Genomic DNA, 13,911 nt, shown 5'->3' with positions numbered 1-13,911 from the left:
TTTACCCCATACATTAACATTGACTTCAGCCTTTGCATTAAAATTCATCACACAGGCTCAGTGTAATCATGAAAAGGAATACTAAAAATTATTGCCCTGCGGCCCATAAGTACACTGATACCCGACATGTATACTGTAGGTTATACTGTGAAAGTAAATCCCCCCCGTCAGCACATAGCATGGTTAGTGCCTTGCAAGAGGGGACAGTCCATGTGGTGATCAAAAACATGTTTGCCAAGGTAACCCGCCAAATTGGGGAACAACCCCCTATTGAATTTTTGGGGTTATCTTAATATCATCCTTGTGATCTTCATAGGGGTACGCTACAAAAGGAGGTCACTAAAACTTGTGGTCGGACCGCTGAGGTGCGCTCTTTGCGGGCAGTCCTCCTGTGCCGCCCTGTTCCGCAGTCCTCTTCTCCCGCCACCCACTGTCTTCCTCCTCTGCTCCGCTCCCGTGGTCCTCCTTTTATTCCACCGCCGCCTGCTGCCCTTGTCCACCGAAGCCAGGTAGGTGAGAGGAAGTGGAGGAGGTGGTGAGACAGGAAGAGGAGTGGGTGAGAGAGGAATAAGAGGAAGAGGAGGGAGGTGAGAGGAAGAGAAGGAGGGGGTGAGATAGGAAGAGGAGGGGGGTGAGAGGAAGAGGTGGGAGGAAGAGAAGGAAGGGGTGAGAAATGAAGAGGAGGGGTTGAGAGGAAGAGGAGGGGGGCGAGAGGCAGCGCACGCTCAGTCACGTCACGCATAGCCCATAAGCATTAAAATATTGCTCTAAACACTGCTTTCTGCGCCGCACTAATGTGTAACAACTAAGTCATGTGTGGATAATGTGAAGAAACTCCGTCATGAGACATTCTAAGACAATCCAGCTGAAGGATCATAAGCAATTTAGAAATGGAGGGTATTTAAACCCCTACCTGCATAATACAGTTTATTAAAAGAGCCTGAGGAAGCCAAGTTTGGCGAAACGCGTTGCTCGTATTTGCTGGACCTTTTTCACCCTCTGTGGCCGCCGTAGAAGTCTGTTTCTGTGTGTGTCACTCATCTAGCTACTGGTTCAGTGTTTATTCCAGTGGCTCTAAGATTGTTTATCCTGCGCTCACCTGTTTTGTTTTTTCTCTGTCTTGGGGATCCTGGGAAGATTTCTTGTGGTTTGAGCAGCGGACACCTGACACCGCGGAAGTGCACCGTATATTTTGGTGCATGTAAGAGTTGGGTTATATATGGTAGTATTACCGTTTATTTAATTTTATTTCCGATGAGAGCACCTTGGTTTAGTTCTGTCACAATACACACACGTACAACTGCAGCTCCGATTCTCCCTTTCTCCTACAATTCTAGCCCCCCCCCACCCTGTATTTTATTATCACAGTGTTACTATCTCCCTGAATGTTATCTCACCGGTTACAGCATCAAGCTGAGTCACCTGAAAACCTGCTGCCTGCATACAGAGCCAAGTTCTTTAGGAACACAATGTTAGAGCGAGCAGCTGTTGATGGCATTCCTGGGAATGTATTAAAGTGCAGTCAGATTGGGAGTGTGCGGTGGTTTCTTTGCCTGTCACATTGTAGCGCACTGCAGAGGAATAGTGAAGGCTCCATAATATTACGATGAGATAACCCATTCAGTGCTGGCATAGGAAGTTTAGGGGCAGTCCCAGGAAAATAAAGTTTCAGTGCAACAGACTTTCTTTCAAATATTACATGATCATTAAAAGGGGCAGTTACCAATATGACTTTTACATTTGAAAAGTCTTAAATCCTGCAGTGTTTACATGGCAACCCCTGGTTTATTCTCGCTTTTTCCACTCTGTTAGGCAGCACAGAGCTGTTTTCCATGCAGACTACAAAGGTTATGATCAGAATTGTTGTATGTTAATCTTCTCAGGTAAGGTTTTTTGAGGTCTACGGATGTTACTAAGTGAGAGGTGTCATAAAACTACAGTGAGCAGGGAAAAATAATCCAGAACTGAAAACAGATGCCCTATTGTACAGCAGTAGTGCTTTACAAAAAGTACAAACATGCAGGGGAAGCCGCCCCTTTAATGCAACTTCTATTTTGTGAAAGGAATACGGATATAGCCAGCCTTTATGTTCTTGGTGCCGCAGTCAGAATATCGCAGCCGTATTTAGGCAGAGCTATTCACTTAGCCAGCCTGCACACAAAGGAATCTGGGGTGTGTTATCCAAATGTCGGGAGGTGAAGTGCTTCAGACATTGTTTGGAGTGGGGAGGGGCGCTGAATAAAGTGCCTAGAAGAGCTGAGCCTTTGTTCAACCCACTCTGAGGGGCCTCTCTTTGCAGAAGATATCAGGGGGGGGGGCCTCTTGGCACGATTTCCATTGGGCCGTTAGAATGTTCCACACTTAAGCCGGCCCCTAGTAGTCACCGCCCACAGCCCAGATCGGTCCATCACAGACGATCCCTTGCTCTGTGATTGGCCCACACATAGCTCCCCTGCATGGTTCCAGATGGAGGCCGAAATCTATGTAAAGCACTGTCTATTTCAGTGCCACATATTATTCTGGTTTTAGTTAGTTGGTGCATCTCTGAGGTTTCTGCTGGAAATACCCAGAACAAGGCTCGGGGACCAGGCGAGAGGGGGATTTGAAAGTGCTATTCAGCAAATAGCATCCTTGTGGTCTTAAGGGACCTGATCCCTGCAGTGTGGAAGCCGACATGTGCAAGGCTACTGAAACGGTGCCCAGCACTGAGCTAGCTAGGATTCCTTCCGGTTTGTGCTATAATTTTGTATTGCATTGTGCCTGTTGACTCTGGACACAATAAACCGGCTTTAACTCCTTCGTCCTATCTGGCGTACGCAATCCTGGTGTAAATTGCCCTGGTGTCCTGTGACATGCATACCAGAGAGGCTTGCAACATTGTCCTGCTGGTCCGCACATTATAGAATATAGCCACATATTTAGAGCTGAAGTGGTTAATCGGTGCATTAAAGCTAAATGTTTCTATGCATTTTGGATTTTTTTTTAATGCAATAATTTCTACTTAAACAAGTTTATAGTGAAATGTAAAGCTTTTTATACAATTTTAAATGTTATACCATAATAAAAACCTGAGCACACAGACTCCACAACTCACAACACCAGGCGGTTTCATATAGTACTTTAGCGAAGGCAATTATGTCTAACCAAACAACACAGCCAATATCATAAACTGCTTATATCAGTAGCACTGTTGGTTGGTAACATGACCATGGTACTGCATATCCTGCTTCGATCTTCAGCACAATCATGGCCTATACTGCTTGCCTATAGTGGTTGGCAACACTAGCATGGCCTATACTGCTTGAATCAGTAACACTGTTGGTTGGTAACACTAGCATGGTATATACTGCTTGGAGCAGTAACACTGTTGGTTGGTAACAGTAGCATGGTATATACTGCTGGAATCAGTAACACTGTTGGTTGGTAACACTAGCATGGTATATACTGCTTGAATCAGTAACACTGTTGGTTGGTAACAGTAGCATGGTATATACTGCTTGAATCAGTAACACTGTTGGTTGGTAACACTAGCATGGTATATACTGCTTGAATCAGTAACACTGTTGGTTGGTAACACTAGCATGGTATATACTGCTTGGAGCAGTAACACTGTTGGTTGGTAACAGTAGCATGGTATATACTGCTGGAATCAGTAACACTGTTGGTTGGTAACACTAGCATGGTATATACTGTTTGAATCAGTAACACTGTTGGTTGGTAACAGTAGCATGGTATATACTGCTTGAATCAGTAACACTGTTGGTTGGTAACACTTTATTGCAATGCTTTAGAAGAACACTGATGAAATAATTTGAGGGGTAAGTATTGTATAAAGCAAAATATTTTGTTAGCCAAAATTGTGGAGTGTTAAAAAAAAAAAACTCACAGTAAATACCTAAAACACATATAATGCAAATCCACATTAAAAAGTTAGAAAATTGTTGACAAATTTTTATTCTAAAATATTAGTAAATGAGGATGCACAGGTAATCTTGAAGTCCCCCTCAAGTCATGTAGGCAAAAACAAGGTTTCAAATCCACACCAAAATACTGCAGCAAATGAGACACTAATCCATCTCACAAGGAGGTACATTACAGTGAGCACAGTATGCATTAATTCATCCAATGAGGGATCAGTAATATTACCCAAAATGTTCTTCATCTAAACACATGATCATTAAGGACTGTAGGAGTATTTAGTGCTATACAGTATGTGTGTTTATTGGTCATTTACACTTTGTGAAACTATGACCAGTTCCTATTAAAGGTGCAGTCCCCAGCTCATTTTCCTTTTCCCATAGACGGGAAGCAGGGATTCCCCAGAGCTGAAACATGTTCATTTCCTTTAAGCCCCAAGCGATACCTACTGACAAAAGGTACTGCCCATAGCATCCCCTCCAAGGGAAACAAAATACATGTATAAAGCTCCTGTGCTATGCAAGACAGCAGGAAGTCGCCACGCCAGCCGCCGTGGCTTCCTACAGGCCTGCGTGACGACGGCGTTTTAATTTACCAGGAATGAACCCACAACACCTATATCTCTTGAACCCGGGGGCCCAGAGGAGGAGAGAACCGCTCCTTCAAGTGAGCGCGACTTTACGTTAACATGATTTGCTGCAGTATGCAGGTGTGCCGTGGCGACATCATTTTAACAAACTAGCATTAGAAAAGATTGTTGCCCAACCTCTTCCTTGCCAAGGGATCCCGGCATGCATTAAAAGGCGTCTCTCTGGCAGCGCGGGGATTATTAGATGTGCAGTATGCCTCGAAGCTTTCCATAAGTAAAGATGTAAGATGAGTGGCTTTGACAGCTTGCAGTTTAAACCAGTTGCTCCGCAAAAATAATCATATCTACCCAACCATTCATTCTGCTACAAAGTAATGCAAGTGTAACTACTGTAATTGCACATCACATATGTTCAACGCACTACCGCATTACATATGGAATTACCATGTGGACAGGACAGTTATTATTGACTATAATGTGGTCAGAGCTGCAACCTGTATCCAATGAGTAATTATACATGCAAATACACCGCAGCAGTAACGTGACCGTGACTGTTCCGTAGTGTACGTCCCCAACACCCGTTTCTTTGACACTGTGCAAAAAAACTGTATTTTACAGTAATAATTCAACATCAAAAACTATTTGAGAAATTCAGAATTCAAGTTAATGTTACGCAGTAAATAGAAAAAGAAAAGGCCATTTCTGAAGATGAGAATTTAACACTTCCAGAGCAGAGAAAAGTAAGTGGACACAGGTCCTTTCAGTGCTGAAGGGGTTAACTGGACTTCTTTGTAATATCACTTTATAAAATCACCCCTTTATTCTTGCCGCAGCAATCTGTCCATCAATCGAGGGTAGCTATTACTTACCCCTTATTACTGGTTATTGCGGCTCAGAGTGAAGCTATCTGGCCTTATATTGAAAAACTATCAAATTATCGAACAACCCATAAGAAATGTGTGGGAGCGTGTTAGTTGGGCGAGTGCTCTCTCACATATGTAAGGATCTGTGGGACTTGGGCATTAAGGCATAGCTGGGAAATCTTGCTTGTAACCTGATTGTGCAATTTATATCGGAAGCTGCAATACTGAGCAAAGAAGAAAAACACGGCTTCCAATGCAATAAGTTAATACCATTAGTGACATGAAAGTGTAAACAAACTCACTGCAGGGAATTAAAATATATATATATATATACACACACGACAGATTCTCAAATAAATTCTCCATTAACCCATCCAATGCCAGAGATCTGACACACATCATAACCCAGCAAAGCGATGTTATATACCTGCATTGCAAAACTGTACAGTGTTATATACCTGCATTGCAAAACTGTACAGTGTTAGCCCTGCGGTGCAAAGCTGTACAGTGTTAGCCCTGCATTGCAAAGCTGTACAGTATTAGCCCTGCATTGCAAAGCTGTACAGTATTAGCCCTGCATTGCAAAGCTGTACAGTGTTAGCCCTGCAGTGCAAAGCTGTACAGTATTAGCCCTGCATTGCAAAGCTGTACAGTGTTAGCCCTGCATTGCAAAGCTGTACAGTATTAGCCCTGCATTGCAAAGCTGTACAGTATTAGCCCTGCAGTGCAAAGCTGTACAGTATTAGCCCTGCAGTGCAAAGCTGTAGTGTTAGCCCTGCATTGCAAAGCTCTACAGTATTAGCCCTGCAGTGCAAAGCTGTACAGTATTAGCCCTGCAGTGCAAAGCTGTAGTGTTAGCCCTGCATTGCAAAGCTCTACAGTATTAGCCCTGCAGTGCAAAGCTGTACAGTATTAGCCCTGCAGTGCAAAGCTGTAGTGTTAGCCCTGCATTGCAAAGCTCTACAGTATTAGCCCTGCAGTGCAAAGCTGTACAGTATTAGCCCTGCAGTGCAAAGCTGTACAGTATTAGCCCTGCAGTGCAAAGCTGTACAGTATTAGCCCTGCAGTGCAAAGCTGTACAGTATTAGCCCTGCAGTGCAAAGCTGTACTTGCTCTATATAGCAAAACTATACAATAAATACTGTGCATAGCAAAGCTGTACGATAAATACCCTGCATTAAAGTTCAGTATTAATCCTCTGTTACAAAGTTATATCATGCGTCTCAGGTCCCTCTGGCATTGGAGAGGTAGGAACTGTACAAAGATGATCAGCAAATGAAGAAGATTTCATCCAGCATGCGGCTCTCTTCCGGATCCTCAGCGGGTGGCCGCCCTCTTGAAGCTGGTGTCACGGGCCGCCTGGAAGACCTGTGGTGGCTCCTGGGCGCTGGGCTCAGGATGCGGAGGTCATACGTCTCTCTGTACTGCAGTGGCTGTCTTTGGTTAGAGATGGGACTTATCGCTTCCAGCATGTCGATGAGTGAAGTCTCGTACCTTAAAGATAATATCAGAGCATTAGTGAACAAAGCAATTGTAGAGTTTCAGCACAGAACTTAGCCCACCTCTACTCTCCATACTGAGTGTGCCAGAGGGATGAGTACCCGAGCTCTACGCCTTGCTCCCCCACCCACCCCATGCTCATCGCTCTTACATGCTCTCCGATCCACCTCCCCCCTGCACGACAGGCTAAGTGGTGTCGTGTTCACCGACCACCGTAACTTGTTGGTGATGGCACTAGCAAAAGCATGATGGGGAGCGTGGTTTGTTGGTCGCGGCTTTGACCAACATGTCCAGTAAGCGCTGCAGCACAGGCACCAAAAAGGTCAAATATTAGGCAGCCGGGATGTGTGACTGAGACACACACACACAAATTTAGATTGGTAAGGTAATAAATGGCAGAATTACCCCAGCAAGGGAGGTCTTATATTTATTATTAAATAAAACTGTGGTGTGTGTGTGGGGTAGGATAGTTATATGATGTAGAGGGAGAGAGCATGGTGCAGGGGGGGGGGGGAAGCAACACACACACGCTCAAGACCGTATCTTATATTCAACAAATCAACACAATAATTTAGCAAAGATAAGAAGGCAGGAGAAAACTATTATGGGGAACTATTCACTTGTGAGGAGTGCTATCTATTTAAGAAGAGTTCTGTATAGGGTTAGAAGAGCGCACACAGCTACAATGCTGCAGATTATTTTATTTACACAGTTAAAAATCAAAAGGGAAAGGTTCCCACTCACAAGTATGGTGCTGTCACAGCACACAGACCACAGTAGGATACCCATCCTTGGCCGAAGTCCAGCAAGATAAATCACAGTCTTTCTAAGCACACCGATACCCAACAAGCTCTGAGAAGCCCCTACCATTACCACATAATATACATATGTATATAAGTGTCAAAAGGAGTGCTAGTGGGCGTGAATAAATGTATAAAACAACAAAAACAGACAAAGATGCCCAAAACTGTGCAATACCTATATATTCTCTTGAAAAAGGGTAATTTAGTTTAACGCTTTGGCCAAAGCATCTTAAGCCTGCTGCCACTTTCAAGGCATGACTGTATCAGGTCCTAACACTCCCCGAGTTAAAATTCTTATTAACCTGTATAATTACAGGAAGAATGATCACATTGGATCAAGAGAATATATAGGTATTGCACTGTGTATTTTTGTCACATTGGAAGTAGCTTTGGGCATATGTGTCTGTTTTTTGTTGTACACAGGCTTTCTGAGGCCAGAGTCCAGAAGCATAAAGTCCAGGCTTGCTGTGATCAAAGTCCCTGTGTCAAGACTCTCGTAGACGGTTGGCATCTCCTGGTGTCCTTATGTAGCAAGGGCACGTACAGTACATGCGTTCTGGGCGCCCTGGTGACCCTATATAGCAAGGGCACGTACAGTACACTTCCCTTACCTGCCTTTTAAACCATTGATATACTCAGGTGGGCTCGTTAATAGTCCTGCCTTCCTCCAGACAGCGATTAACCATTACCTGGCCAACACCCAACAGTTTTATCTGCTGGTAACAGGCTTACCCCTGTTACATGGAAAATCAGTCTTTCATAAATGTCATTGCACATACACTTTCAAGACCTCACAAGACTCTGCAACAGACGGAGCTATTAGTCAACTAACATTTAGCTTCCTCATACAGAGGTGGAAGATGTTATTGTACCTGCTGGCATGCAGTAGTCCACAAGATGTTCCCACAAGGCAGAATGATGGAGATGTGCTTTGGGATGATATAGTGACCATGTCACAGGAGTCCCATAGCTATACATCTAGGCTTTGTGCACCAAATTCACCTGCTGGTCCACAAATAATGAGAGTTTGCTTCATCTCCGTCTACTCCAGCTATGCTCTACGTTCAAGTCATGCAACTGTATATTTCTAGATCAGGGGTGGTCAACGCCTGTCCTCAAGGGTCACCAACAGATCAGGTTTTAAGGATATCGTTGCTTCAGCAGTCAAAGACTGAGCTACTGATTGAGCCACCTGTGTTGAAGAGCTACATTGCTGCCTTCAACGGAGCTTCGACTCAATCAGTGGCTCAGTCACTGATTGAACCACTTGTGCTGAAGCAGGGATAGCCTGAAAACCTGACCTGTTGGTGGCCCTTGAGGACTGGAGTTGTTATAGAATAAATCCGTGAAGCCCTTAAAGAATGGCGATGTGGAGCACTGCAAACTTGCCTCGCCCACCAAGTGAAGTAACACTGGCTGAAGCGCACAGCGCGTGTACAGCCTGTGAATCAGCGATTAACAGTACAACAGATGCATCTCCTCAGTGTATCGGGTCACATTACGCAGCGGTACCAGCCAGCGGCGAATTCGACCACCTCCATTTGGAAAGATTTATTTTCTTCCAGTTTATGATTCTCTTAATTTTTTTCTCAGTAGGCTATCGGTGTGATGGCGGAGGGTTTTACCTTCTAACATCCAAAATCTATCTCTATCTCTATCTCTATATATATATATATATATGGGACAGTTATAAAGACAGCGCCCCTTTTTCCAGTACATCCAAATTGCTGCCACTCCGGTGACGTGTGCCAAAATGTTGCACCAAATATCAATAGTGATTATGATGTTTGCATGAACCAACTAGTGCCTAATTTGCTAATTGATAATTGATATATATAAAAAAACAACATAAATCAAACAAAAAATGATAGAAAAAATGTGCAAAAATATATAAAAGATAAAAATAATCTGTTGAACATAAAAAATAGCATAAAAATACAAAAATAGAACTATAAAAATAGATACTTAAGTCCAAATGAAGTCCATGAGTAAATAAAACAAAGGTCCAGGCTGCTTCTTCTTGGGTTCACCAAGTTCCCATAGTACCTATTAGAAAAAAGAAAAGAGAAAAAGCGCCCGATCCTTGTGTAAAATCAGATTGACATTTTAATAAACCATGGACAAGACAATTGAACACTTACAATTAGTCTGATTAAAATAAGCATTTTATGGGACCTGCCCATGCACCAAACGAAGACTTCACCGTCACCTCCGCTCTGTAATCTCACGATCAGTTCGAGACCCCGCAATTGAGAACGCCGTTTTCTCCAAGGTGTTTCTATAACAGACATCCGTCAGGAGCTACTCAGCAGCGTGCGTCCGCCATTACTCCCACACATGCGGTGCTGGATACCGGAAGGACTTTCCTTGTATTTCCTTGGTCTCTCTCTGGTGCCGAAGGCAGGTCAGCCACCGTAGTTTCAATGCAAACCGTCCCTACGCGTTTCTTCCGCCTTTGCGGATTTCATCAGGGGATCAAAGGCGGAAGAAACGCGTAGGGACGGTTTGCATTGAAACTACGGTGGCTGACCTGCCTTCGGCACCAGAGAGAGACCAAGGAAATACAAGGAAAGTCCTTCCGGTATCCAGCACCGCATGTGTGGGAGTAATGGCGGACGCACGCTGCTGAGTAGCTCCTGACGGATGTCTGTTATAGAAACACCTTGGAGAAAACGGCGTTCTCAATTGTGGGGTCTCGAACTGATCGTGAGATTACAGAGCGGAGGTGACGGTGAAGTCTTCGTTTGGTGCATGGGCAGGTCCCATAAAATGCTTATTTTAATCAGACTAATTGTAAGTGTGCAATTGTCTTGTCCATGGTTTATTAAAATGTCAATCTGATTTTACACAAGGATCGGGCGCTTTTTCTCTTTTCTTATATATATATATATATATATATATATATATATATATATATATATATATATATATATATATATATATATATATATATATAAGACATACAATCCACCACAGACTCAAATAACCACAACAAATTAAACTTCACATTTCCAAAAGTACACCTAAATATTAAAATCCCCACCCAGAAAAGATATATTGGGTCTTCCAAACAGCAAAATATTTTCTTTTACAGAAACTGAGAAACAAATCCTGTTTTTCCAGTGGGGATGTACTGTAGTGCAGGCGAACACTACAGTGTATACATTCCCTGATAAAGGTGTTGACCAGACTTAAAACTGTCAGGCTTCATCTATAGACAATTAGACTGCCACATACAAAAGACGATGGACCATAATTACCAAGTGATTCTAACTTAAAAGGCCCCTCACATTCCATTAATTTGCATGGGACAAGCAGGGTCTTCCAGCTTAGCCCCACTTAGTAAACATGGCCCTACAGGTTAGTAGCAGAGCAGTTCTCCTCGGTTCAAATAGTATTGTTACCTGCATTTTGATGAACGCTGTAACGCTGCTTGAACAGGAGGATAAATTATTTAGCAGCAACAAGTATTACAGCCACCCTCCTATACTGTCTAGCACTTCTAATAGGACGGTATAAATAACTGAAAATACTGTAAGTTCACCAATTCTCCTTAATTTGAAAAGCTCAGAGCACAAGCTGCACAGAATGACGGAGACTTGGCTGCTGCTGCAGCTGTCTGGGGATTTTTTTTTTAAATGGCTGCTAATGTGTCCTTTATAATGCATACAGCTCTGCTCCCTGGCATTTCAACAAAGCACACAGCTATCTAACCTCAGATGCAGGTTAAGCAATCTGACAGGTGGCTGCATTTTATGAGCGAGCAGCCAATTAGAGCTTGGTGCTGCAGCCTGGATCAGAAGGAAGAAGTAAACAAGTGCAGTGTCTGGCTGGCAGATACAGAATGCCTGCGTGGCAGGGGTCAGTCTGCACATCACTGCGGTTACTCAATGTGTTTCCAGCCGCTGGGACTCTCGGTGAGAGTCTGTGCTTGGTCACTGGTGACATGGGTCAGATGTTATGCTGATAACTTTTGCTGTCGGATCACACTAAGCCTGGCTGGTTAGCAAGCACCAGTCAAACTAAAGGACTTGGACAGGCACCTCTCTATAAAGAGGCACGTTATTCTGCCACAACTTTCTGTAAACATTTGCACATATACTCAATGGCGTGTTTCATGTGGGCCTGTAGCAAAGCCAGAAAACACAGAGGCCACATTCTGGTCTGGCAAAGGGTCCATGAGCCGTGCGCTGGTCTGGCAAAGGGTCCCTGAGCCGTGCTGGCAAAGGGTTCCTGAGCCGTGCTGGCAAAGGGTCCCTGAGCCGTGCGCTGGGCTGGCAAAGGGTCCCTGAGCCGTGCGCTGGGCTAGGACATTTGGTCACGGCAGTTTTGTCACAACCAAATATCTGCCAGTAAAGGTAAGTGCCTAAACCCCTACCCTAAACCCCCCTACCATAAACACTTACCGTAAATCCCCTACCCTAACACCCCCTACCCTAACCCTTTACCGAGCCGTTATCCTAAAACCCCTACCCTAAAACCCCTACCATAAACCCTTACCCTAAATCCCCTACCCTAACACCCCCTACCCTAACCCTTTACCGAGCCGTTATCATAAAACCCCTACCCTAAACCCCCCTACCCTAAAACCCCTACCATAAACCCTTACCGTAAATCCCCTACCCTAACCCTTTACCGAGCCGTTATCCTAAAACCCCTACCCTAAACCCTTACCCTAAATCCCCTACCCTAACACCCCCTACCCTAACCCTTTACCGAGCCGTTATCATAAAACCCCTACCCTAAACCCCCCTACCATAAACCCTTACCCTAAATCCCCTACCCTAACACCCCCTACCCTAACCCTTTACCGAGCCGTTATCCTAAAACCCCTACCCTAAACCCCCCTACCCTAAAACCCCTACCCTAAATCCCCACCCTAACACCCCCTACCCTAACCCGAGCCGTTATCATAAAACCCCTACCCTGAGCCCCTACCCTAACACCATATACCCTCTACCCTAACCTCTTACTCTAGATCCCCTTATCTTAAAACTATTTAAATTAAATGTCAGGGGAGGCCTCTCTAACTTCCCTTACCTACTCTCGCCTGACGCCAGGGGGTCAAATGGCAATACGACGTTGCCGAAGCCAGAGAGCAGGTAAGGAGAGGGGGGTCGAGAGCAGACAGGGGGTGGGGGGGAGAGCAGACGAGGGGGGAGAGCAGACGAGGGATGGCGGAGAGCAGACGAGGGGGTGGAGAGCAGATGGGGGGGGATGAGCAGACGGGGGGGGGATGAGCAGACGGGGGGGGGGGATGAGCAGACGGGGGGAGGATGAGCAGACGGGGGGGGAGGATGAGCAGACGGGGGGGGGATGAGCAGACGGGGGGGGGGATGAGCAGACGGGGGGGGGATGAGCAGACGGGGGGGGATGAGCAGACGGGGGGGGATGAGCAGACTAGGGGGGGGATGAGCAGACTAGGGGGGGATGAGCAGACTAGGGGGGGGGGATGAGCAGACTAGGGGGGGATGAGCAGACGGGGGGGTGAGCAGACGGGGGGGTGAGCAGACGGGGGGGTGAGCAGACGGGGGGGGAAGTGAGCAGACGGGGGGGGGGGATGAGCAGACGGGGGGGATGAGCAGACGGGGGGGATGAGCAGACGGGGGGGGGATGAGCAGACGGGGGGGGGATGAGCAGACGGGGGGGGATGAGCAGACGGGGGGGATGAGCAGACGGGGGGGGATGAGCAGACGGGGGGGGATGAGCAGACGGGGGGGGATGAGCAGACGGGGGGGGATGAGCAGACGGGGGGGATGAGCAGACGGGGGGGATGAGCAGACGGGGGGGGGATGAGCAGACGGGGGGGGGATGAGCAGACGGGGGGGGGATGAGCAGACTAGGGGGGGGATGAGCAGACTAGGGGGGGGGATGAGCAGGGGGGGGGGTGAGCAGGGGGGGGGGATGAGCAGACGGGGGGGGTGAGCAGACGGGGGGGGGGTGAGCAGACGGGGGGGGGGAAGTGAGCAGACGGGGGGGGATGAGCAGCCGGGGGGGGGATGAGCAGCCGGGGGGGATGAGCAGACGGGGGGGGATGAGCAGACGGGGGGGATGAGCAGACGGGGGGGATGAGCAGACGGGGGGATGAGCAGACGGGGGGGATGAGCAGACGGGGGGGATGAGAAGACGGGGGGGATGAGCAGACGGGGGGGATGAGCAGACGGGGGGGATGAGCAGACGGGGGGGATGAGCAGACGGTGGGGATGAGCAGACGGTGGGGATGAGCAGACGGTGGGGA

General features: G+C 46.5%; 1 protein-coding gene across 2 annotated transcripts in view; it reads right to left on the bottom strand.

Moving 5' to 3' along the window:
- Window positions 1–3,926: 3,926 nt before the first annotated feature.
- The window catches only part of LOC142484090 (protein hinderin-like), a 178,816-nt gene continuing 168,831 nt past the window's right edge, over window positions 3,927–13,911 (bottom strand). For both annotated transcript variants that reach the window (XM_075584024.1, XM_075584016.1), the window contains exon 11: window positions 3,927–6,864. In XM_075584024.1, the coding sequence (XP_075440139.1) occupies window positions 6,639–6,864 (226 nt within the window). In that variant the 3' untranslated portion in view covers window positions 3,927–6,638. The remainder of the gene's footprint in view (window positions 6,865–13,911) is intronic.

This window comes from Ascaphus truei, chromosome 1, assembly GCF_040206685.1.
Source record: "Ascaphus truei isolate aAscTru1 chromosome 1, aAscTru1.hap1, whole genome shotgun sequence".
In the NCBI taxonomy this organism is placed as follows: Eukaryota; Metazoa; Chordata; class Amphibia; order Anura; family Ascaphidae; genus Ascaphus; species Ascaphus truei.
The sequence above is the reverse complement of the archived record's forward strand: the minus strand, read 5'-3'. Positions and strand labels throughout refer to the sequence as shown.